At 36.7% G+C, this 24,200-nt stretch overlaps 1 protein-coding gene and 1 pseudogene across 1 annotated transcript in view; both read right to left on the bottom strand.

The window, feature by feature from the left end:
- LOC139719017 (receptor-type tyrosine-protein phosphatase F-like) overlaps positions 1-3,170 on the bottom strand; it is a 116,411-nt gene extending 113,241 nt beyond the window's left edge. The window contains exon 1 of the mRNA XM_071630458.1: positions 2,953-3,170. Within this exon, the coding sequence (XP_071486559.1) occupies positions 2,953-3,022 (70 nt within the window). The 5' untranslated portion in view covers positions 3,023-3,170. The remainder of the gene's footprint in view (positions 1-2,952) is intronic.
- An 11,721-nt stretch (positions 3,171-14,891) lies between these two features.
- LOC139719016 (uncharacterized) overlaps positions 14,892-24,200 on the bottom strand; it is a 120,046-nt pseudogene continuing 110,737 nt past the window's right edge.

Below are 24,200 nucleotides of genomic sequence, written 5' to 3'. Positions count from 1 at the left end.
CGAGTCATACAACTCACGAGTTCGACATTGGAAAAAAAAAAGGTCCATGAGTCTTACAGCCCACAAGTCATTCAGACCACGAGTTCGACATTGGGTGAAAACAGCACATGAGTTCGACATTACAACTCAAGGCCTATGTGTCGGTCTCGTATATCAGGCCTTGTTTTCTTAGTCTCGAACCTCGAGCTTTATGACTAGTAGGCCGTATGACTCATGGACTGTATGAATTGTGGCGATACTTTCATGTTGAATGTTCCTGTAGACAAATTAAATTTGCTGATTATATCTTTTTTTATTTGGGGGGGGGGGGGATTGATGTATATAAACCAGGGGTTAGCAAGAAATGGGAACAAAGAATCAAGGCTAATTTTATATCAATAAAAGATCCCACAAACTTAGTGATTACGATAACAGAACAGTAATAGCTTATGCTTATAGGCTACATGACGTTACGGTAATGAAGAATGGTGAAATTTGGTGATTTATGATTATTGTTCATTATAATCCGTATGTTATCTTCCCCAGTAGAAAGGAGCAAAGGGGGGGGGGGGACAGAGATCGGAAATATAAAAAGGTATAAAATAGGTAAAAACATACTAGTGAATATCTTCTTGAAAGTATGCAGAAAAAACATCATAGCGAGGATGTTGGAACATTCCGACGAAAAAAGCCTGAAAAGTATGACTTACTTTTTAGAATTTAAGTAGAAATAAGCTACGTAATTTTTCCCTATTTTGATTTCATTTGATTTATTCACCAAGTGCTTAAACATAATTGTATCATATCACGCAAAAATGTGCATAGTTTGTACATGGAATTATGTCATACATACTTTGTGTGGATCGTCATTAGCTATGAAAAGCTTGTCTGGAACGTACAGTAGGTATAACGTACACAAAATTATGTACATATACGTTACACAAAGAAGTTAAAAATAGTTAGGGATATAAGAGAACGAGAGAGGAATGAAGAAAGATCGAGAGGAAAATAAGAATGAAGAGGGATATCATGATGGTTAAAGGTATACAAAAGTGATAACTCTGGTAACATAACATGGGAAGACTCGTTGATATGTCAACTTGATGAACGCAAAACAAAATTTTGTTTTGTTTTGTTTTGTTTGGCACGGTAGTATTTCACGAGAAAGAGAATTCCAGATGTGAGGACCAGCATGTCGTATGGATTGGTGGGCAAGAGCTGTTCTTCGATTTAGTAAAGTGCACGTTTATAAAGGTTCTGGTTGAATTGGATAACTATGAATAGGTGAGTTTATTAATAGAGAGGGACATGTTTAACATATTGGTGGGGAGTTCGTGGATATAGAATTAGACAGTCATTACTTTTACTGTAATTACACAGATTAGACAACAGGAAGATAAGTCACATCTGAGACAGAAAATGTGACGGACATGATGATTCCATATTTTGTAAGTGATTTTTGTTATTTGAATCCCTGCCACATTTTACAGACCTTGTGCAAACCATCGTATATAGCTATAGATATCTCCAAAAGTGTCCCTTGCATCTAGAAATAAATATCTACCGGTATGATATCCACCTTTAGCTATGCTCATCCGTGTAACACTGTTCTAATGATATTATATGAATATTTCATGCAATAAAAGTCCATTAGGGTATTTATTAAGCTTTGTCCAACCTTTGCATAATGATAAAATGAAAGTCAATCTAGTTATTGATATCACCAAGATATGGAGGCGCACATAGCCAGTTATTTATCATTGTATCACTGTATCATATGTATTTTCTTCTTCTTCTTCTTCTTATGTTATTGTTAAATATGTTGGTTTTGTTCATGTTATTGTGTTTTCTAGCCTTCTGTATGAATAGCACCAGTGCGCTTAGAAACGCCAGTATGAAGCACCTTATGAATGCAACTATTATAATTATTATTGTTGTTATCAAGAGTGGATATTTACGGACGCGACGCTGAATCTGATACTAATCCTGTATCTTCCATTCGATGTTCTGCTTGAAGCAATTCTTCGTCGTCTCTAATACTCAGTAAATGATATTTTGTCTGTCCATCTTCGTTCGCCGCGAATCCCACGTGACTTTGGAGCAACATTTAGTTGTTTAGGTTAACAAAAAAGACACACCCATGGGGTTACCCATGCATTATCAAAAATGTTTTCAGATGGTCAAGTTTCCTCCTATTCCTGTGATAGCATATCCGGATTAAGATAACTACTTGTATAATCATTAAAAAAAAAATGTGAGTCATTATACGCTAAAAGTCAGAAATTAAATAAAAATGAGGCTCTCGTAATGAGGACCAATGATGGAGTCATCCTCATGAAATTCGATATGAACAACAATCCCGTGCACATTCAGGATATCAGGACAGTTATGATTTAGTCCCGACAAGAATTTATTCATTTCATTGCCCTTCTCACAGAGCTCGTCGTATAGCTCAGCAAATTTCGACTGTTTGGACTTCAGATAGGTTGTGTAATGTCTTCATCTGTGTCAATGTGGAAGTTAGGTAAATTATATTACACATGTGCTGTAACGTATCGCAATTTATATAAGAAGCCATACAATATCTTTATGAATTTGGATAACACATATTATGTTGAGGACAAGTGCATGATCGACTGGATAAATAGAAATTCTTCCCGCAGACCATAGGCAATACCTCATTGCGTCTTATATGCATAATTCATGTAGATTTATCCTGTTTCTCTAAATCTCATTACACGTAGTATCCAAAATGGTGCTATTCTATCATTAAAAAAAAAATACGCACAAGCATTGGACATAGACATGATGTATTTCAATATACCGTTGCTTTCGTTTTGATTCGCTCTTCTTGTGCGATTTTGACACTCGTTGCCTCTAGCTGCAATCCATCCTCACAAAACGTGTCAACGTGAAAATTTGATATTACGCTATCCCCAGCGTACTGCGCCAAATTAACATCACAAAACTTACCGCAAACTGCCACGTTCATGCCGATGATGATTGCACATCGAAGCGCTAATATTCGGGATCGTAGTTCCATTCTTGTGACCCATTCAATGACTCCACGTTTTGCCCGGAATACTGTAATTTCTCCGCAGTAAGAATTACTCCATGCGACCGAAAGAAAAGGATCACGCACATATGAAAATGATTGTCTTCTCTGTCATTCCTGCATTTCTTATGCTGTCTCATGTAACTCCAGGTGGATCGTTTTTTTTTACTTTAATTTCCTGGTTCAACGGTCAGTATAGCACTCTGTGGTAGCTTATCAGTTTGTTTTACGGTGATAAGAACAAGCAACTCATGATGTTTCAATCCCAAGACGCCCGTTCAAAGGGCACACCGTTATGATGGTAAATTAACCTGCCTCAGTTGAAAGCTGGGATTAGTCTATTCTACTCATAGGGTTTAAACTGCAAACATCTTATACACCGTGTTTGCACAACTATTGAACTCGAGGATGCTCTGCTTGTTATTTCGTATGGAAGAAAACAATTGCAGTTGTAGATTTTTCTTTACCACTTCCTCCTGCTAGTAACTATCATGTCATTACAGTCGTGTGTAGACTGACATCGAAAATATCACTGATTTGTCTTTTCTTCGTAGTAGCCCCGTATTTGTTTACCTACACGCCTACATAATAAGCCAAGGTCAGTTAGTTCAGCTGCAGTTCCATTTTGATGCATGGCAAAAGAAAAAACAAAAACCTAGCATCATTACTTCAACAATATCCAAATTGATAATAGATTGATAAAAACAATTGATTAAAACCAGACGAACAAAAGAGTAGAAGTTTCATGTTCGGTTTGAACTTAATTAATCGAGTAAAACCTAACCTCACTGTCCGATAAGCTTGCCTGAACCTAACATAATGACGTAAGACGGCATAACTGTATCTAATTAATTAAGTATCTTTCTTTTTTTTTGATAATATCTCGCCCGATAGAAGCGGAATTGACCTAATAAATTTCTCTACAATGTCAAGACTACATCATGGTTTCTTATATTAAATGTAAATGAACAATTATAATATAAATATTTGTTTTTCCTGACAATTAGGGAACTATACTTAAAAATATGTATATTTGTTGCATATATTTTTTTCTTCATTGCTTTTACACAATCTACAGCAAAACGTATCAGCAATACAATTGAGTATATGAATATAAGAACGACCCAAGTCCATGGAGGATCATTTCGAGTAAACTAAAAAAAACTTCATATCTTTTTTATTTGTCCAATAATATTCTATTTAACTGTGATGGGAAGGTAACATTGTATATACAAATTAGAACATATATCATTATGACAATTAGCATTTACATTAATTGTGGAGAGGCCATTTTGTGTGGTGGACTTGGGTCGTTCTTTGATTCATATACATGATATTCTGCTATAGAGATGGGAGAAGGATGACAGAGGGCGCTATTATATGAATGTAAGAATGACCCAAGTCCTTCATTCTTACATTGATATAAGATTTAACTCATTCATTTTAGGCACTTCCGGGGGTAATTAAGATTTATCATTTACACACAAGATGAGTCCATGGATAAGCTACAATTTCCCATGAAAAACTGAATTTGGCCAAAAATTGGACTTGGGTCGTTCTTATATTCATATACTCAATTATGAATAATGCAGTGGGGCTAGAGGCTTGATTTGCATGCAGCCTCCGTACACAATACACATAAGGCATATAATACCCAAAGAAAATAGGACGGAGGGATAACTTGCATAGAGATATGATAGTATAAAGGAGAAAGAGAAAGAAGAGGTCTGTCTGCTTTCACTATTAAAGGGATCGTATAGTTTTGGTTGAGAACTAATTTCAGGTTTCTAACATTTGTTGGTGAGATAATGAGAAACCTATTATGAAAGAGCATGTAATTCTACGAGGAATTCAACGTTTATTTGATGAAAACTGGTTTTGAAATGGCTGAAATACCCAAAAAAGAGCGATTCTAGTATAAAAGTGTGGGACCCACACTTTATTACGATCGCTTTGTTTTACTTTGTTTTTGGATGTTTCAGTTATTCCAAACCCGATTTTCATCGAATAAACTTTGAATTCCTCTTAAAATGGTATACCCTGTTATATCATAAGCCCAATTCTCATCTCCACCAATACTGTACCATCCCTTTAAGGTTTACACAAAGTAGATTCACCTGGATCGCTGATCAGTAAGGCATGACAAAATGTTTTTCTCACCGAGGTACATGTGAGCAGTAAAAAATTCATAGACGGTTACATGATTGATTAACCCTAACTAGGCCGGGCTATTCAGAAAATTCGCACACACATTGCCTATGACGTAATCTAAAGCACCATGAAGTTAAATGTTTTTAAAAATTATCATTTATGCTTAATTATACTAATTTATGCATAATGATGCATGAAATCAAACAATATGGTATAAATCACTAAATAAAGCTCAAAATGGGCACGTTTTTTGTGTAAATAATATTTTTAGTGTCCTGAGCAAATATAAGAGAAAAAAATTGTGCCATCTGAAAAATTTCCTAAGTATTTTATTGTTTTTTGAATTTCTTATGTATTTCATTGTTTTTTCGACTTTATGTTTTTCATTGTTTTTTTCGATGAAACTTGTCCGCGACATTGTTCCGAACAAAAAAAAAGTATGTTATTAATTGATTTTAATCATTAAAACCCCAAAATAATCATGCTTTTATGAAATTTGCCTGCAAGCACAGTTTGCCTTGAAATTGTACACGAATTCACGTTTTTGAGCAATTTTTGGTCTGACATGCATGTACATATTTATGCGCAACTTCGGAACCGCGCGCCCGGGCATCATTGCAAATTTGGTGTCAAAAGATGCGGGAGACTCGAAAGAAAAAAATCATGAAACGTCGCGGCGCTAGCTTTTCGCGTTAGCGATACATCGCGCGAAACGTCGGGGGGGGGGGGGGGGGGGGCTCGGAGCCCCCCCCCCCCCGGCCTAGTTAGGGTTAATAGATTAAACGCTTCGCTATTTCTACGAAAGAATTTCATGTATAATACACTAACAATGGCAATGAAATAACTGATATCCATCAAGGAACAACATTAAAGTTTTCCTAAAAGAGTACATGGACTTTAAACTTCGACTTTTAGAAGGTGGAAAGTTCCAAACATCGGTCCCAGTGTGTTTGATAGACTTGAGAGCATCACCGTTTTAGGATTATAATCATGAAATTTGTCTTGCGAGATAAGAATGTATATCCTTCTTAATTGTAATAATGAGAAAAAAGAGGATGACAACTGACCATTATGTAACCGAAACATAAAGAGTGAGTTTTGCAAAAAAAAAAAAAAAAAAAAAATGGTCTCATTTAACTTGACTCTTTTCATTTCTGCGAATAAAGGATCTGAATGGTATCGATAATTTGAGTTGGTGCATATCGTACTGCTTTGTTGTTGTTGTTTTTTTTTCAGAAGTGATATACTATCAATATGACTTTTTTAAGTTGCTCATACAATGTGCAATATGAACAGTACGATAATATCAAGGAAATATATATAAAACTATGTCCTTAGCAAGGCTTAGGGACATTCTACTTAAGCTTATGTAGTCCGTGGGCCAGTGTAGAACCCCCACTCCCCCGTGGATTAATCATTGCTAATGGAGTATACCAACGTTACAATACACTTTATCAGATACATATATTGCATATGCGTGTTCCATTTCTTATTCTATTTAGATATATTATGAGAAATTTGATACTTTCTTTTTGTTTCAATGATATACCATTCACCATGATAAAATGTTGCATTTCGTTTTTATGCTTGTCATATAGAATATAAAATATATGAAATTTGTTTTTTTTTTTCAAATGGCAAGGTGTGGTTGCCAATCGACACAGACGCATTACCGACGTTATTGTTCGGATTCAGTCGTCAAGGAAATCTCCGGATGACAGAGCTGTACACCCTTGAGAGGTTGTGGTGAGTCCCCCATCCTTAAAGGGAGGGGTTTACGGAGTTTACGGAGTTTACATTGTACGTAGACGGCCTCCCGGACCCCCTCTAGATGACGTCATTTTTTTTTTCATAGTGGGGGGGGGGGGGGTGTGGGTGGGTAGCTTAATTCTACTCCCCCATCCCAGCTCTGTGAATTTATGGCAAAAGTGAAATAATAAAGAAATAATTATATAAACAATATTTTCTTGAATTGAATCTATTTCCAAATTATTTTCAAATTATTTTAATAATAATGATTAAAAATGAGTACCAAGAATACTATAATTTGTAACTTACCTTATCTATACTAAGGCATACATTCAGAACACCAGCTGCTGCACCCGAACGGGATAGTATACGCCGCATGAAAATCGAACAAGCACGATTCCCTCTATACTATAATATACTATACTATACGCAACTATGGCGTTTTCGAATAGTGCCCTCTTATGTTACCCGATATTAGGAAACCCTATTGTTCGATTCAAGCTAATCGCGTGTCCTCGAAAACGTGCGCCGTATACCCAAATAGTATACTTCTATGTGAATCCAGCCTTAGGATCAGGAATAAAGTTAGAATTACGTTTGTGGGTAGAATGTTTGGCTGAGCGTGCAGATATAACATGGGAGCAATTGTCGCAGGGGCGAATGTCATGGAACCCATACACTTACATTGATCTATCATCAAAGAAGCATATAACAAAAAACACAAACAGGCCTACTCCTGACATCATTGGGGCAGAGAACATTTATCAATCCTTTCACAATATTACTGATATAATCATACATTGCCATGTATACAGAAAGGCACAGTAATCTGAAGTATTAATGAAACACGGTGCATTGCATGGAATTGTAATGCGCACGTTTTTTATTTACCATCATCTCTTGATAAGTACAAAGGTTTATCGGTTTCTTTGTTTGCTTGTGTATACACTTGTGTATACAAGTCCTTTTCAATCAGCTTGTCAGTCACAATTTAGATGAATTCACATGACATTTCACATATTGTTAAATGAAACTTCATCACTAGACGCAATCAGCTCCTTTCACATTTCATGGAGATAGCGAAAGATATTTCGCGTATTTGTTTCCCATGCACAAGCTGCTATTAGCGGGAATACCATCCAGTGTGTTTGCTCAAAAACAGTTAAATCCTGCCTCAAATCTTTATTCATCTGACTGATCATTATTTTGAAGTTATTCAGCCAGAAAGAATTTTATACTTTCATTGACGGAAAATTAAATTTGCCTCAGTATCTTCTTTTTTGTTCACAATTAATTAAAAATTTCGAGATTATACCATGATCAGCTCACTTATTTTTATAATCTATTCATTTCAGCTACACGAGAAGTTTTCGGCAAAATAAAAAAGAGCAAGTGTCAACCGATTCATGTTTCATAATCTTTATGCAATCCCCCATCAAATTTTCATCATATTGTTCTTGTAAAATTTTACTATCTCTTTACAGATCAGTTGTTGACTGGTTCGGAATTCCCCTTCAACTTACCAGTGCAGCAAGCCGAGATGACATTGAGGGGATACGTGCAATTAATGACAGTCCAGCGATCTTCCTTAAATGTTTCCTACCGTTCTCATTTAACTTTTATATCGATGGATTATATATATATATATATATATATATATATATATATATATATATATATATACATATATATATATATATATATATATATATACAAATATGTGTGTATATGTAATAGACGATATATCATGAAGAGCTTGCAACCAAAAGGTGCTAAATCCGTTGGAAATGATGGATTTAGCGCCTTTTGGAAGCAAGCTCTTCATATATGGATAGACATACTGGACCTTCTGATTGACACGCAAGACGATTGAGTCATTGTTTGACAATCATCAATCATCCCATCAAGATGGAAACATAATGGTCATGGTACACTATATAAATTTGCATGGGGAGTTTGTACAGGCGACACAAGACAGATGATTATGTAGAGGCTATTTTGAGTAAATCGTCAGATACACTCTTAGCAGTTTGATCGTATAATTTGGAACTGCATAAAAACAAAATGCCATCAATGAGCATTTGCATAGTAAGTGACAGATGTATAAAATGATGCATCAACATAAAATTGAGGAATCTAAAGATGAATTTAAGATTTTTCGTGGTCATACCTATAGTATTAGTGTGCAACTAGCTCATATAACTTTAATCGATACTATAGTTTGTATACGTTTTTGGGAAAAATGACAATCTGATACCTTGTCTTACGTTTCCACTTTTCATATCATTTCATTTATGAATTTCCACTCAAATCACATTTGTAACATACGTCTAAAAGTCAATGAATAGTAACAAAGATTTAAAAGTTCAGTGCATGCAGACTTTAAATGATATTTCACGATACAGAAAGGGTTTGAATCAGTCTACAGTACGTCACGTTCATATTTGATATTCAAAATTATGTGCGGCGTAACCAACAGAAAAGCAGATGCCTGTGTAGTACGTCTTTAGAAAAGAAAAATCACAATCAGTCACTTACACATACACACAGCACTCGCACGCAAGTGCACCTGAACAAGTATGCGTGCACAAGCACACCCAAAGACACACGTATACGCACACACAGCAAAGAGAAAACAAAGTAAAAACAAAAAACCATCCACTTCCGTCATAGAGACAGCCCTAAAAATCATTTGCATCATTTGTGACCGTGTATCACAAAACGAACAAAAAGGGGCACCCACTGATTTTACGTGAGGACCCAAAAGAGGTAAAACAGGTCAACTAAGTCAATCTTGAGTTTTACATATTCTCGGAAAGAGCTGTTCTCATTCTACATTGTTCCAAAGATTTGGATCATAAAATGAACGGGAAAGTGTGTTTTTAGCAGTTTTTTTTTCTGCAGCCTTTTTTTTTCAGAGTAGTGAGATCAGGCACGTCTTATGGAGAGGCCCCTTTTCATTTCTTGAAAATCCTTTCACGCTCTTCACTTTTGGTCCTGATAACTTTTGAAAGGATGATGCTTCTGCTTTGGAGGTTGGCATTAATCATGGAAAATGTGTCAACAGAGCATGCTCAATTTCAGCTTAATCTGATAATCCCTCCTTTGTTGTTGCTCCGGTGGTTTACATCTTATTTTTTTTTTGGTCCCATTTATCGCACAGCTAGGGCGGTTTGGTAAAGATCAAGCGCTTGAATAGATCCTCTACTTCAGAGCCTATTTTCTCAGTTCACACTTTTCCAGAGTGTGTGCTTTCTTTCCAGTATTTAGATTTCAATGGAGTTATACATCATTTCAAATCTTATAGTCTGCTCTTTCAGAATCTGCCTTACACTAAAAATTCATAGCTGACGACTTTCTGTTGATTTTGTGATGCAGGGCCACATTTGTAATGACATCAAACTTTACGTCATGTTTTAGTTAAATCGACTGCTGAGTAATGAAATTTGCATTTCTCACAAGAGAAAAGGAAAAAAAGAAGAGATGATAATGGGTCAAATTTTTGTCGAAATGCTTCTTACATTAGAATGACACACATAAAAAAAAACTTTTTTTGATCGTTAGCAATGTTACCATTAATTTGATTTTCCGTATAAAATAAAAAAGAGGGCTGGTCCGTCCAGAGGACAGATGCAATGATCATTTATTGCTGCCTACTTGAGGTCCCTCGTTGCAGCAAGCCCACTCGAAAATGATCGCAAAGGCTGCTGGGTGAGTCGACCACTTGACCACACATTGATGGTTGTAAGTCTCGTGTCATCAGCAGCACTCAGTCTCTCTATTTATCCTCTACGTTACTTTCAATGAACTCGACTGATCACGATTACAAAGACAACGTACGGGAAAACAAACACAATTCATATTTATTCAGCTATCAAGGCATTGTACACTTGCTCACACACGGCTCGGTGTGGAGACAATTCAGCAAACAGTTTCAGCCACAAATATTTCTAAACAAACATTTGATACTTCATTTGATTCAGCTTTAAGCATTGCGTACTTATTTATACACGTCTCGGTGTGGAGACAATGACGGAAACAGTTTCAGCCAAAAAATATTTCTAGGATTACAATGTGGGCAATCCATCCTACCAGAGGTTATGGCCCTGATAGCCTTTTTATACCTGTATTGTATTATTAAAAACACGTCTATTGACTTCCACCATTTTCATCATATCTTAATCTACTTCTGTACTGAATGAAGTTATTCCTTTAAACTCTTAAAGGGACTGTACAGTTCTGCTTGAGGTGAGGATTTAGCTTGCAACATTTTGCGAAATATTCAGAAATCACTCTATGAAATGTTTTAGAGCATACAATTCCACGGAAAATTATCATAAAGTTTATTTGATGAAAATCGGTTTTGAAATGACCGAGATATACAGGAACAAGGTAAACAAAGAGATCCTAAAAGATTCTTTTTAAAAGAATCGGGTTTTTTTTTAATATTCTAGCCATTTCAAGACCAATTTTCATCAACTTAACGTTGAATCCTTGACATTACATGCTGGTTACAATCCTGGTCTCGACCAAAACTATTCGATCCCTTCAAGATCCGAGTATTATAGATATACATAATTAGTAATCAACACCATTTTTTGGCTCTAAAACTAATCACACTGGCTAATCAAAGATAATTTTCTAAAAAGATTGCCTTCTGGACCACATGTATAAACATTAAGTTAACGAGACATTTTATTAATATACCTAGTAATGTCAGTACCCTTGGCGTAAACAGAACTCCGCGTCTCTTCACGAGAGTTAATGATTAAAACAATGAACATCAATACAAGCAAACCGTCTTAAAGGACCAGATGAAATACTCCTCAAACTTTAAGGTGCATAACACATTACATGTACAAATCAGGATAAAGAAACTGTGACCCCAACCTGTGACCGTTTCGTTATCTAAAGAATTCACACTGATGGGATCTTTGCTGAAGTAAAAATGTTTTTTTTTTTCAATCGTTCTTTCACGACAATATTGTTGCAATACTACATTTCATAGGGCATAATACGAACTTTACTAGCAATGAAATGTGTAAATGTTTATAAAAACCAGACATTGTATACTTGAATGAATTCGAGTGTTGTAATCGTGATGTATCATACGATGACTTGCTTTATCGATCTTTAATGCACACGTCAGGGCTCGATATAAACATTTCCTCTGCCACTTGAATCTTTCAACTTGAAATTTTTGGTCGCCCGAAAAAAGAAAATGTAGTGACAAGAAATAACAGGATATATGGAATTTCGTTTCGAATTTTGCTGCCCGATCGACTCACCAAAGTCACCGTAAATGGAGTTTTTGGATATTAATTTGGTGGCTCAAAATCAGTTTTATGGAGCCGGATCACCGGGCCACCGCAATACAATCAAATACACGTATGCATACAATTATTTCATAAAGATATTATGAAAAGGAAGCCTACTAAAGTAAGTTTGCAAATATCTAGCATTGACCTTTGAGATGTGGATCAGCACGCACTCATCCAATACTGCGAGGAATCGGTGAGAAATACATGCTATCGATTCGGCTTCACGCAAATTACATAAACCTCGCTCAAAAAGGCTCTAGGGCGCTAATCTTGGAGCCAGACAGCAGTGTCTACATGAGTAAATAATGCAATATTTTTCAACTCACGCAATCCCTTAGGTCCACTGCGAACTTAGACTAGCGTTAGCATTTATTCATAATAAACATACATACGCAAAAGAACATGCAGCCCAAGAGGTGAGGCTGTAGCTAAAGACTCTCTCTTGCACAGTAAATATATTTCTTGTTTTGTTTAATGAATTTTCTCTATGCAAGCATTTTTATTTTACATTATCCTTCATGTTTCTTCGGCGTCAGACAATCGCCATATTCTGAATACAAAACAGAGTCAGAATAACGCATGCATTGCCACTGCAAGAAAACTTAATCCAATGCAATATTTGCCTAAATGCAACCTTCAATGAGCACACAGGACGAAGTTTTTTTTTTTCAATCTATACATTAGGACAATTATTTGTATAAAATAATAATGAAGGTTACAAATTCCATTGATTGTAAGAAAGGTGAGTCTTAAACTACGAAACAGTATATACGTTTAAGGGTTACAATAAGACAATGCAATCGTTTATTCTTCAATAATTATATCCTAAAACAAAAGGACATCCTTCATGTAATATAAAGTTTACAGGAATTTGCGTACTATATATCGTTTATACTAAGTAGAAACATTCTAGAAAACCACACCATTTTATACTTGGCTAACAAAGAGTATATTTCGAACTGTTTTAAAAGGTTTACTGGTAAAATGATGGGATATCAGCATTTTTGTGCATAAACCCTGTCTGCAGCGTATAGGGGCATGGTGGAAGGACCAGCACCTAATATTGCAGTGCGCACTATCCCATGACACGACTAATTTTCAGCAGGTTGTTTCAGCCTTCAACACTTTATAGATATGCAAAATAATACAATTATTACATCAAACACTAACATCGTCATGAACAAAGAAAATGATCATACTACCAATAAGAATCTACTCTCTGAGAAAGGGTATCCTAGTTGAGATGTCCATTGCACATTCAATACTACACTGCTCGCCGAGAGCTGGGGCCACGGATCGTCGTCAGGATGACGTCATTACCTGAGGCCCCGTTTCATTCCGCTTTCGCTCTGATTTGGGGGGGGGGGGGTGTCTGAGAGAGGTTGATAAAAACGGCTCACGCTTTGTTTGTCATTCTTTTTGTTTATAATCATAATTGTATCCCTTATAATGCACTGTTCTTGTTCACCAGGGTCCCAGCTCTTTGAAATTATAATCGACAAAATTTTCGTATTTCTTGTAGTGTACTTCGATGTACTTCTATACCAGGATATTCAATACCCAGTTGAATTTCCACTTCAAGGCTCCTTGCGTTATCCTTCTAGATGAACAATATCGACATGAGGAAGTTTGCTACCATATCCTGACGAGTCGCGAATGGTAATCTTAGATGATCTGCTGATGGAGGAGCTTGAGTTGTCGAGCCACATTAATTCTGGCAAAAAACAGATTCGCATGTTTCGACTATGTCATATTGGCAATGGTCATCAAATCTTCCTCCAGGGCTTCCTATTCATTTTGTGGTACAAAGAAAACACCGAACTAAGATTCGCATATTGTACCAACTTGTCATACTTTTTTTTTATTGCACGGAAACAGCTAAGTAACATCGGCATTTTGCTGCCTGGGAAATGGTACATTTTTAACAATATTTTTGGCTCGCTTTCAGAAACGATCAAAGCATGGGAGTAACCAAAAACATCAAAAAAAAAACACAAAAACTGCTGATCATTGACATTAAGGTCTTGACTGAAAATAATGAGTTCACGCGTCGAGTTGTTTTTATTGCAACTGATTAACAAATTGCCCTATATCGATGTAAATAAGCACAAATTGTTCAGTGTTTGAGTAGGAGCCATTATGGAAAAAAAAATCATGGGCATACAATTGGACACAAACCAACGATCTCCTGATCACTAGACAGGCGTCGTATCCGCTAGACTACCGAGCTTTCGCCCGACAGACAGTACCATGGTTCTTATCATTGGTATAAGAGTGGGTACTGCGTTTTCTTTTACATTAATGAATTCCTGCGTCTAGTTGTTGTTGTTGTTGTTGTTTGTATTGGTACCTGCCTTGATATCGCATATTCATGCTTCTTCTTGCAAGTCAACACCTTGAAATGTCCCCGATTCTGGCCTATCTCCTTCGTGCATAACTCTACAATTATTCTGTAGGAAAATTATTTTATAATGAACGACGAACGGGCTACGATAAAGAAGCCCTTGTTCAGGAGGAGCATTTGGTTAAACCAAAGTGAAAAACAAAAACAAAAACAAAATTGATGAGAGATGGATGTTCTAGGGTTTTCAGGCGCGTGTTTGTTTTCCTGAATGTGTCACTTTCAAGACGAGGGTTTACATGAAGTTGGCATAGGTTTGCGCAGAATCTCTGTAGGCCTCGACGACATCGAAACAGAATTCGTAGCGTTCCTGGAAAGGGAAATAAAGAGAGCATCAGAAAAAAAGGTTAATGGCCGAGACTGATCGCCTTTCTGATCGTCAAAATGAAATAATTTTATCATGATGTTTTAAAACATAAGGAAATCCCGCTGCATGCCTCAGTAAACATTACACACTACAACTACAAGTGCGTCAGCAGTATTATCGTGCACTGGCTTTAGATGTGTGGTAAACTCATCACTAATTTCGCGTTGTTGACGGGACAAGTGACGTCACTATGTACTGTATACGTAAATACATGTCACTGATTTTACTGATCGATGTTTTTTTTTATGAGTAACAATGAAGTTATTGGAATTCATCGAACTTTCTTGATTGTCCGATGGTATCCATGGTATTAGAGGATGCTATACCTTCAGTGCATGGAAAGGGTGCTCAACTGGGAAATCAGCAGGTAAAGTAATAAAACGCAAGCACAACTTAATGTAGCCTTTTATGGACTACAAGACGTACATGTAGAAAGTTGGCCGGCGCAACCGGGAAGGGGGGCGGGGGGAGCTACCACTTTGCTGCACAAGATATACTTTATATAGGGTCTTAGTTTTTGCCCTCCCCCCCCCCCCACACACACACATCGTTGCAGGAAATATAGGATGAAACTTTTTTGTTTTGTTTTGCTGCAAGTCAAGTGATGTCAGTAAACAAGTTTTACCCCAAAATGTAAAGCTCTTTTTTTTCGTGTTCTTTTTTTTTTTTTTTTGGTCAGCCAATTATCCCCGGAAGTGGCACCAGAAAATGTGGCAGCAAAATGACCCACGTGCCCTCCACAATCATTAAAAATGATTCGAAGTCTCTGCTCCCACAAAGTTGGTCCTCTCACTTTGAAAAACGTAGCACTGCCCCTGGAAAGTACTCACACACTGACCATAAAGACACAAAAAGATGTCTGAAATAGATTTTACTGATGGAGATTCCTTGTTATCATGGACCTACTACGCACATGGCTATACATCGCTCGTTAATTAATTTAAACACTTGTTCCCATGAAAAGCGTCACAATAACATTTTAAAGATGCTTTCTTGCTTTGATCTCAGCGTGCATTACCGAGAGCCAGCCTGGAGTTAAACAAGACGGCGCTTTGAGACATTTAAAAACTACATGCGCAGAAGATAATAACTCTTAAATCAAGAAAAATGCGTGTGCAGTTGTAGTATACATTAGGAATACATTAAGAATTCATCCCCCAGTTAATTTCATTTGCGAAATGCACGTACTTTACGAGAGAAAGCAAGTATTTCGGAAGGTTGGTTGTAATAATCTATTTTCCCCATTTTTCGCACATTGTTTCAGAGTAAACATGGACAGTAGTGGCAGACGACATGAATGTTTTACCATTAAGCGTTACATGCGCGTCCACAAGCATCCACTTCAGTAATTACTAAGTTTGGGACACGCAATTTGTCGTGATTTTAGGTTTGCTGCTCCCCATCATTGTCGATTTTCCAAAGGCAGTTAAGTCTGAAAAGGCACCTCAGCAAAATAAAACCGAAATGAGGGAAACGGTTCTTTTGTCAGTGACGATGAACGATTACACAATCGTCATTGTCCAAACGTCTAAATGTACTCATCAAGATGCACATAATCAACCGGCGGCGATGCAGGTCGGATCAAAGAAAGACCCTTTGTTCATAGTCCATGTGTGTAGTAGGTCCATAATAATATCAGATAGATTTGCATTCGCAATGGCAATGAGTCTCAACTATGTCTGAAGGCATGTATCTGGCGGAGTCTGCAGGCAGTAAATGTTCTACAATTGGAAAAGTTCTAGATAGACATAATCGTTTAATATTGAAAAATATTTCATTTTGATAGCAAGAGAATGATAAGGAATACATCTGTAAATAAACTCCTCAGTTTACTTTCTTGAGCTGTTTGTTTTAAATAAGATAACGTCAGTATAACTAACATATTTTACTGCGCATAAACAGGGAGAATCGACGGAAGAGAAATACAGTCCCCCTATGAGTATTTCTGTAATGACTTAATCACACACACACACACACACACACACACACACACACACACACAAAGTCAAGCGGGAAGGTCGGAGAAAACTGTGGGCGCGTGTAATCTGCAGAAAAAAAGAGAAAATTGTTGAGGGAATTGGAAAGGGTCCCTTTGACACAGTATTGACTTGCACAAGTTATTCTTCCTCACTCTCTTAGATTCGCATTGTGATTATAACGATTTCATACCAAACTATCCACGACGCCCGGTCTGTTCTTGCGTAGACGTTTTACCGCGCTGAAAACATCCACCGTCTTGTCCTGCTTCACTTTGTTGATGGTTGCCATGGCAGCTAGGAACGTACCAGACATTCCAACTCCGTCTCTGAAGAATGCATTCGAAAAATAGAGCATTACTAAAGAAAGAGCATGAGATATAATATGCAGTTAAGAGTGACTGGCAATACTCGACGGCAACACACAAAGTCACAAATCGTATCAGTTGTTTGTCAGGGTTTTCTAATGTTTGGAGACACTGGTCCGCTGTACAATGTATTTAAGTCTTGAAGCGAATATGCATGGTGTGTATTTTCTCTGTGTGTGTCTGTGTGGGTAGGTGTGTGCACTTCCAACGCTATCTTGCCTGTCTTATTGAATCATGGTTACCGATTAAAGTACAATGACTATATCACAAATATGATACACTAATTTGCCAGTAAAAGATGATACTTCTTTTTTTTCCTACAGACATATAATATCAACGGGTTATCACACGAATTTGGAATCATTCATGGATGTAACTTCCAGTCCACATACTGCACGTGGTTGTGTTAGATGGCATAGAAACCTACATGCACACGATCAGTAGAGGTCGCTCTTTGTCGTCCTTTTCCTCAACATTGAGGATGAATTGACAAAAGTTGCCCTTTGACTTCGGCACACTTCGAGTTTCCGGCCAGCCGTGATAGTGAAACTGATCGACACGATGTGCTCCCTGGGGGTAAGAAAACAAAGACAATAACATCAACATGGAACTAACATCAATTGTATCAGGCATACAATAGAGAAATACAAATAAAGCTACTTACAAAATAGTCGCAACTCAGGCTTTAGATTGAGCTAGACTTTTCGTTTGCTTTTTGGCTCCTAGGATCGATAACTTTAAGCTTGGGAGGGAAGATTGAGAAAACGTGAAACAAAATGACATGAGAGATCGATTCAAAATTAATACAGATACTTTGTTTGAAACGATGTATCCTCTTTGTGAATTTTATAGAAATAATCATTGCTGAAGACTGAGACAGGGACATTGTGTTCAATACAAAGAGGCAAACATTAAACAATCTCCTTTTACTCGTGAATGATGCATTGGTATAAAATCGAGATTTGCTTATCATCATTAATGTGACAGTACATAAAAAAGCAACAATCCGAATTTACATGAGGACTCCAACCTAGGCATTAAGTTTTTTTTTTTTTTTTCTGAAAGAGCAATTTTCCCTCTTCGTTATTCTAAAGCTTAGCATCATTACACGAATGGGAATTTTCACATTTTTTTTTCTAATTAGAGCACATTTTATGTAACTTGGGCCCACTTTCATTTTCCCAAAACACACTCTTCACTCTCAACTCCAATAACTTTTGGAAAACATGATGTTACAGCATTTGAAGTCGGTATTACGCATAAATAGAATGTCTATATAAAGTTGATACAATCAAATAATGCATTCATTGTGGTTGTTATAGGGTTTTATACCTATTTTTTGGCTCATTCATTGCACAGAACATATTAGTTTGGTGCGAGATTAAGCACTTACTTCAGAGCCTTCTTTTTTCGCAGTAAACACTTTTGAAGAGTGCATACTTTCTTTCTATTATTTAGATGAAAGTCCGGCAGTATTTAGCGTATGTACTTTCAGAATCTTCCCTCAACCTTTTCAGTTATTTCCCCACTTCTTTGGAATGAACTCCCTTTTTATATTCGTAACGCTGAAAATGTTGATAGGTTTAAGTCATTGTTGAAAACTCATCTGTTTACACAACCTTAATTTTGCTGTTGTTGTTGTTGCTGACGTTATCATAATATGTACATAATGCTGTATTTTGTTTTTACGTTATATATATTATTTTTCCCCCGATTTGATGCGCTTAGAAACATCAGTATTAAGCGCTATATAAATGTTATTCATTATCATTATCATTAACTTAAAATGCATACATGGGGATGTTTTGGTGGTTTTGTGATGCAGGGTTACATTTTCTGTTCCTATGTTAGTCGGTTTAAGTTTCTATTACTGCAATTGTGCAAATCAAAAGATTGAACAATAATTGATCAATAATGCCAACAAATCTACGAATAAAATTAGTTGACATATTTCCTTTAGTCATTAGAGCCAATCAAAATGCACATTAATGATGGTATGCGGCGTTAAATCGATTGCAGTAAAAAAAAAACACACAAAAAAAACCCAATGATGATTATAAACTACTTCCGAATGGGAGGATCCCAAATCCTATTTCATGTCATTTAATTTGGCAAAACTGGTGGTAGTTATTGTCATGTTATGACGAAAGAAAAGTGGATGAACAACATGAAGTTATTAGCAAATTGTATATCTAAAAGGGTCTGGGTAATTACCCCCTGGGCAATTACCCCGGACCCTTCCCCTGACCCTAACCCTAATCCTAACCCAAACCCAAACTCCTAACCTTAAACCTATCCCTAGGCCGAATCTTTACTCTAACCTTACCACTAACCAGTATTTAGCCGGGGGTAATTGCCCTCTGGTGGTAATTGCCCGGATACGATCTAAAATCACCTGTGTAATTGGCACAATATATTATTGTCCCGTGTATTTCTATGCAATCAAAACTTGTAAAGTAAACAGTTTGCCACCAATAGCTGTCACTACGATTTTATTTCTACGTACCTCAATTGATCTCTAGCTTTTGACAAAGGCAGCTCGCTATAATTTGAGGACACGCACACGGAGAGCAGTGAACTCTGCTCACACAGCGCACGAGCGGTGAGTTGCTTTTGCTTTTTTTTATCATTCAGCGAAGTTTCGGATGAAAGTACTGCACTATAATTTACTGCTCATCACGCAGTAAAGCTCCTCCTATACACATTCCGTGCTTTGTTTAAGGCAGACTTACCTTTTTCTTTGTGGAAGTGATGTTCAGAACCCGTTTAGTCATGAAGTCTGTATCTTTGTGTTCTCTAAGCAGCTCCACGGTAAATGAGCCGTAGCTTTCTTTGCCATGTGAAGGCCAGTACTGTCCACACGTCTTAACAAAAAAAAAAAACGACAAAAGAGAGAAAGAAATATGAAATTATAGTCGTAACATTAAACTGATAATGAAACATTAGGGGAGGGAAGAGCTAAGTATCAAAAAGTAGCAAATTTAAGAGCACTCTGACTGTAAAATGACAGTAGTTTCAAAGTAGCAATCATGGTTACGTTAGAGAGCAGTAGTTAAAACAGTTGTTCCATCTGCCCTTTATCTGCCTTTTGAAACAATCTTCGGTGGTCTGAAAAAGTCAAATTTGATGCATATGATGATAAGCATCATACATTGATATCATTTTTTTAAAATACCTTATCCATTTCGTTGAGGTGCACCACAGTTTGACATCCGTAATCCCACACTAGACGTAAGAAGTCAGTGATCGTAGACGGCAGAGGGCACTGAGTGCTTATGTGGGCGTTCCTTTTACCTTCGAACTGAAACGATTTTGAAAGAGAGCTAGATTTGGTAGGTAGTCAAATGAACAAAGTAATAGGGATTACAATGGGAGAAGATGTGGACATGGAAAGAAAAATAAAATATAAGAATCAATAACAGACAAGGTAGACAAATGGCAACGTCATATGATTCGAAAAGTAGTTTAAATGTGAGGTAAAAGTTTGCCTCAACAATTAACATGATACATTGTCATCATCTTATAGGCCCTGAAGATTGAGCAATAAGACTCCAAATTTATTGTTCTCAAAAGCTTGGTTTGTAATTTGTATTTTTTTTCAATTAAGTGTCTAACAAATAAATTGATAATCAATTATTGTGCACAAAATGAATTACAGTTAATTCTGTGTATATTTGTATGTTTTTATTAGTTTTATTATTTTTATTATTATTATCATTGGAATTCTAATCCTGCTCACATTGAAGAATGGCGCGATCTGCGCATATATTATTAATGTATTTATCATCATCATTAGAATTCTAATCAAGCTCACATCGAAGAATGAAGCGTTGATGTATTGGTTCGCGCCTGGATAGTCGCCCTCCATCATGAGATAAGGCCGAGACTTATCCGCTGTAATGGTAGATAAAAAAAGTGAGGTAGAAAATACACAAGGGTTAAAGACCGTCTAGAAAATATCAATAAATTTGAACCAACTAGTTTGAAATTGTAGATGGTATAGTAGCTGGGAAGACTTTTAAGAATTTTTCATCCTCAAGAGCAGATTCCAACTTTATGCTAACAAGTCACAGATAATGATTGCCTCGACTCATCTATTTAGGGAAAATTATTATTGCAGAGAACCCTGACGTTAAGAAAATGATGCATTGTCAAATACCAGATCTTACGCCTGTTACGAGGAAAATACTGTGGGTGAAGCAAACAAAAACATGTGGCCTAATGAGATAATCGAAGGAATAAATCTTAAAAGATTCATTCAAGAATCAATTGGACTCAACCTATCACACCACTGTGTTCCATTTGTAAAATGTGCTTGATCAATGACAGTATAATGATGTTGTAGGTTTAAAGTTCGGCATGGTCGAATCTAAGTTCTCATTAAAGCCCTTTTCAATATCGTGCATACATTTGCGAGTCAGTTTGCATAATTGCATTCCTGTCGTTTATTTTGAATGTATGCATATACATATATATATATATATATATATATATAAAGGTGTTAGTATATCTTATATGTATTTCATTATCATTGTTATTATCATTATCATTATTTTGCCGAAGATTCACAAGAGACAGAAAACAAAGGGGAAAACAACAGGTAACAAGCAGAGACGGATTTGGGTGAACACACCTGGCACCCTGTCTGGAAAACGGTTCTTTTCCATGTTCTCTGATCTCAGTCCAGCAGGACTCGACAAAAAATCAGTCCCACTTGGTGTAACGTAGTCCAGCAGCTGTATTTAGAGATGGCAACATGTTGTAAAAGTCAAGAAAAAAAATGAAATTATTCATGACAATTAAATGTGCCATAACGTCACGAGATCGCCGTCTCAGGCCGAAACAAGAGCATTTTACAAAGTTCTATGCGCGTTATTCATTTTCGTTCAGTTAATTTGCACAATACCGCTCAGCTGTGTATATGATTTGAAGTCATATTCATAGTAACAATATCAGTATCATTGTCTATGTAAGGGAGTAATAATTTTAGCATGAAGATTGGTAAAGAAAGGTATTGATTTCAAACTTGATTCAAAGTGCTTATTGCAAACCACACTCAAACTTGTGTCAACGTTTATTGGAAATGAATTTTTAAAAATGCATGTGGCCTTGCAGGAGATCGAAACGTTAAAGAATCCACCTCAAACTAACCTCAAACTGCTTTTCAATCTCTGACATGCCAGAAGCAGGATCAGCTTTCTGCCACTGAGGCCGGACCATTGCGATGTCCAGCAACTGACAGGTCATAACTGGACACACTGACCACTGCAGCAGAGTCTCGTAGATGAACTCGTATTGAGACTGTAGAGCGAATGACAAGAGTGTTTGGGAAAAGAGAGATATTGAATAACAACACGAGATAGCTGATGAAGAGGATTAATGATTTTAAATGATAAATATATGATAAACTGATATTCCCAGAAAGGTTTTTATTCCATAGCTTTTACTATAATACGAAGAGAGAAGACCAATCTGAGTGTTTATGAATGGAACACAAATCTTGAATACGGAGAAAAGAAAAAGTGGTCAAAATTCCACAGCGTACTGTATTTTGGGCACACAGGCTACCATGGATGATGGGAAAACACAATATACCTAGCACTAATCATATCAGCTTAAGTGTCAATCAATCTCTAGCAAATCTTTTCTAGCAGTGAAAATAAGAGCAACAGTATAGAGCACATTAATATTGCTTTCACTATATCATTGTCTTTAATCTAAGACAAATAGTGACGTATCATCAGACTGAATGACTATATAAACTCAACTAATAAAATTCATGCCTGTTTCATTAAGTTATTAAAAAAAAATAAGCAAACCTGAATGGACACTATCAGCTCTTAATCTCGAGAATGCATCTGCAGGGAACACTTTTGCCATAATATCGATGTCCACGAATCGACAGTGAAAAACATGAATCAGGTAGCCTACCCTAATAATCATGAAAATGACCTTACATATCTGGAAAATATCTAAGATATGTTTATCGCACCTGGACCTGAACCATGAATGAACGCCGTTTCCTCATTTTGTTCACAAAGTTGAAAATGTCAACCTTCTTCTCCTGTTCGATCATGGACATCATTGCGTCAATGGTAACGAAGGTTCCCGTGCGGCCAACTCCAGCACTGCAGAAAACAAAACACGATGGGATTGAAATTAAGACATGTAATCAAACTGACGTAAATACCAGAGGAAACTGAAATGAAGCAGCTTCGGAGATATGATTACGCAAATGCCACGTTGACGGTGTAAGTATTCACGATAATGACAGAACGTCGTTAGTGCATCGGCTGTGTTCGTTAATTGGAAAAAAGAAAATCTATCTGCATGATATACAGTATAATTATATTAACCAGTCAATGCACGAAAGCCAGATATCTGCGCCGATACGAGTTGCTTTCGTAACGTAGTGTGATGATGGGTCACATATACCCTTTTCAACACAGAGGTCTCCGGGCCTTTATATCTTTATGTTTTTCATATACCTCCGTTTATATATATCAGACTTTAGTATTACGCACTTTCGAGAAAATCTGCAACGATGTGTATTATGTATTCTATAGTGCCCGGTACTTCCAGAATTTACCTGCAGTGGACCACCAGCGGGCCAGAATGTGGTGGAAGTGCGTTTCTCACGACGTTTCGTAAGTCAATCAGAGGCTGAGAACACTCGGGTTCTCTCTTATCAGGCCAAATCGTGTAGTGGTACTGACTCACCCATCGAGATTCTTCGTCGTCTCCCTGGTTGGTGAAATGAAAGCAGTAAATTACCAACATAATGCAACAAGAGCAAAAACAAGAAATATAAACTGATTATGATGTTTTATGAG

The sequence above is a fragment of the Diadema antillarum genome, unplaced genomic scaffold, assembly GCF_040938485.1.
Source record: "Diadema antillarum isolate AM-2024a unplaced genomic scaffold, OU_Dant_1.0 scf00000103, whole genome shotgun sequence".
Classification (NCBI taxonomy): domain Eukaryota; kingdom Metazoa; phylum Echinodermata; class Echinoidea; order Diadematoida; family Diadematidae; genus Diadema; species Diadema antillarum.
Note: the sequence above shows the minus strand (reverse complement) of the source record. Positions and strands in the feature narration are given on the sequence as shown.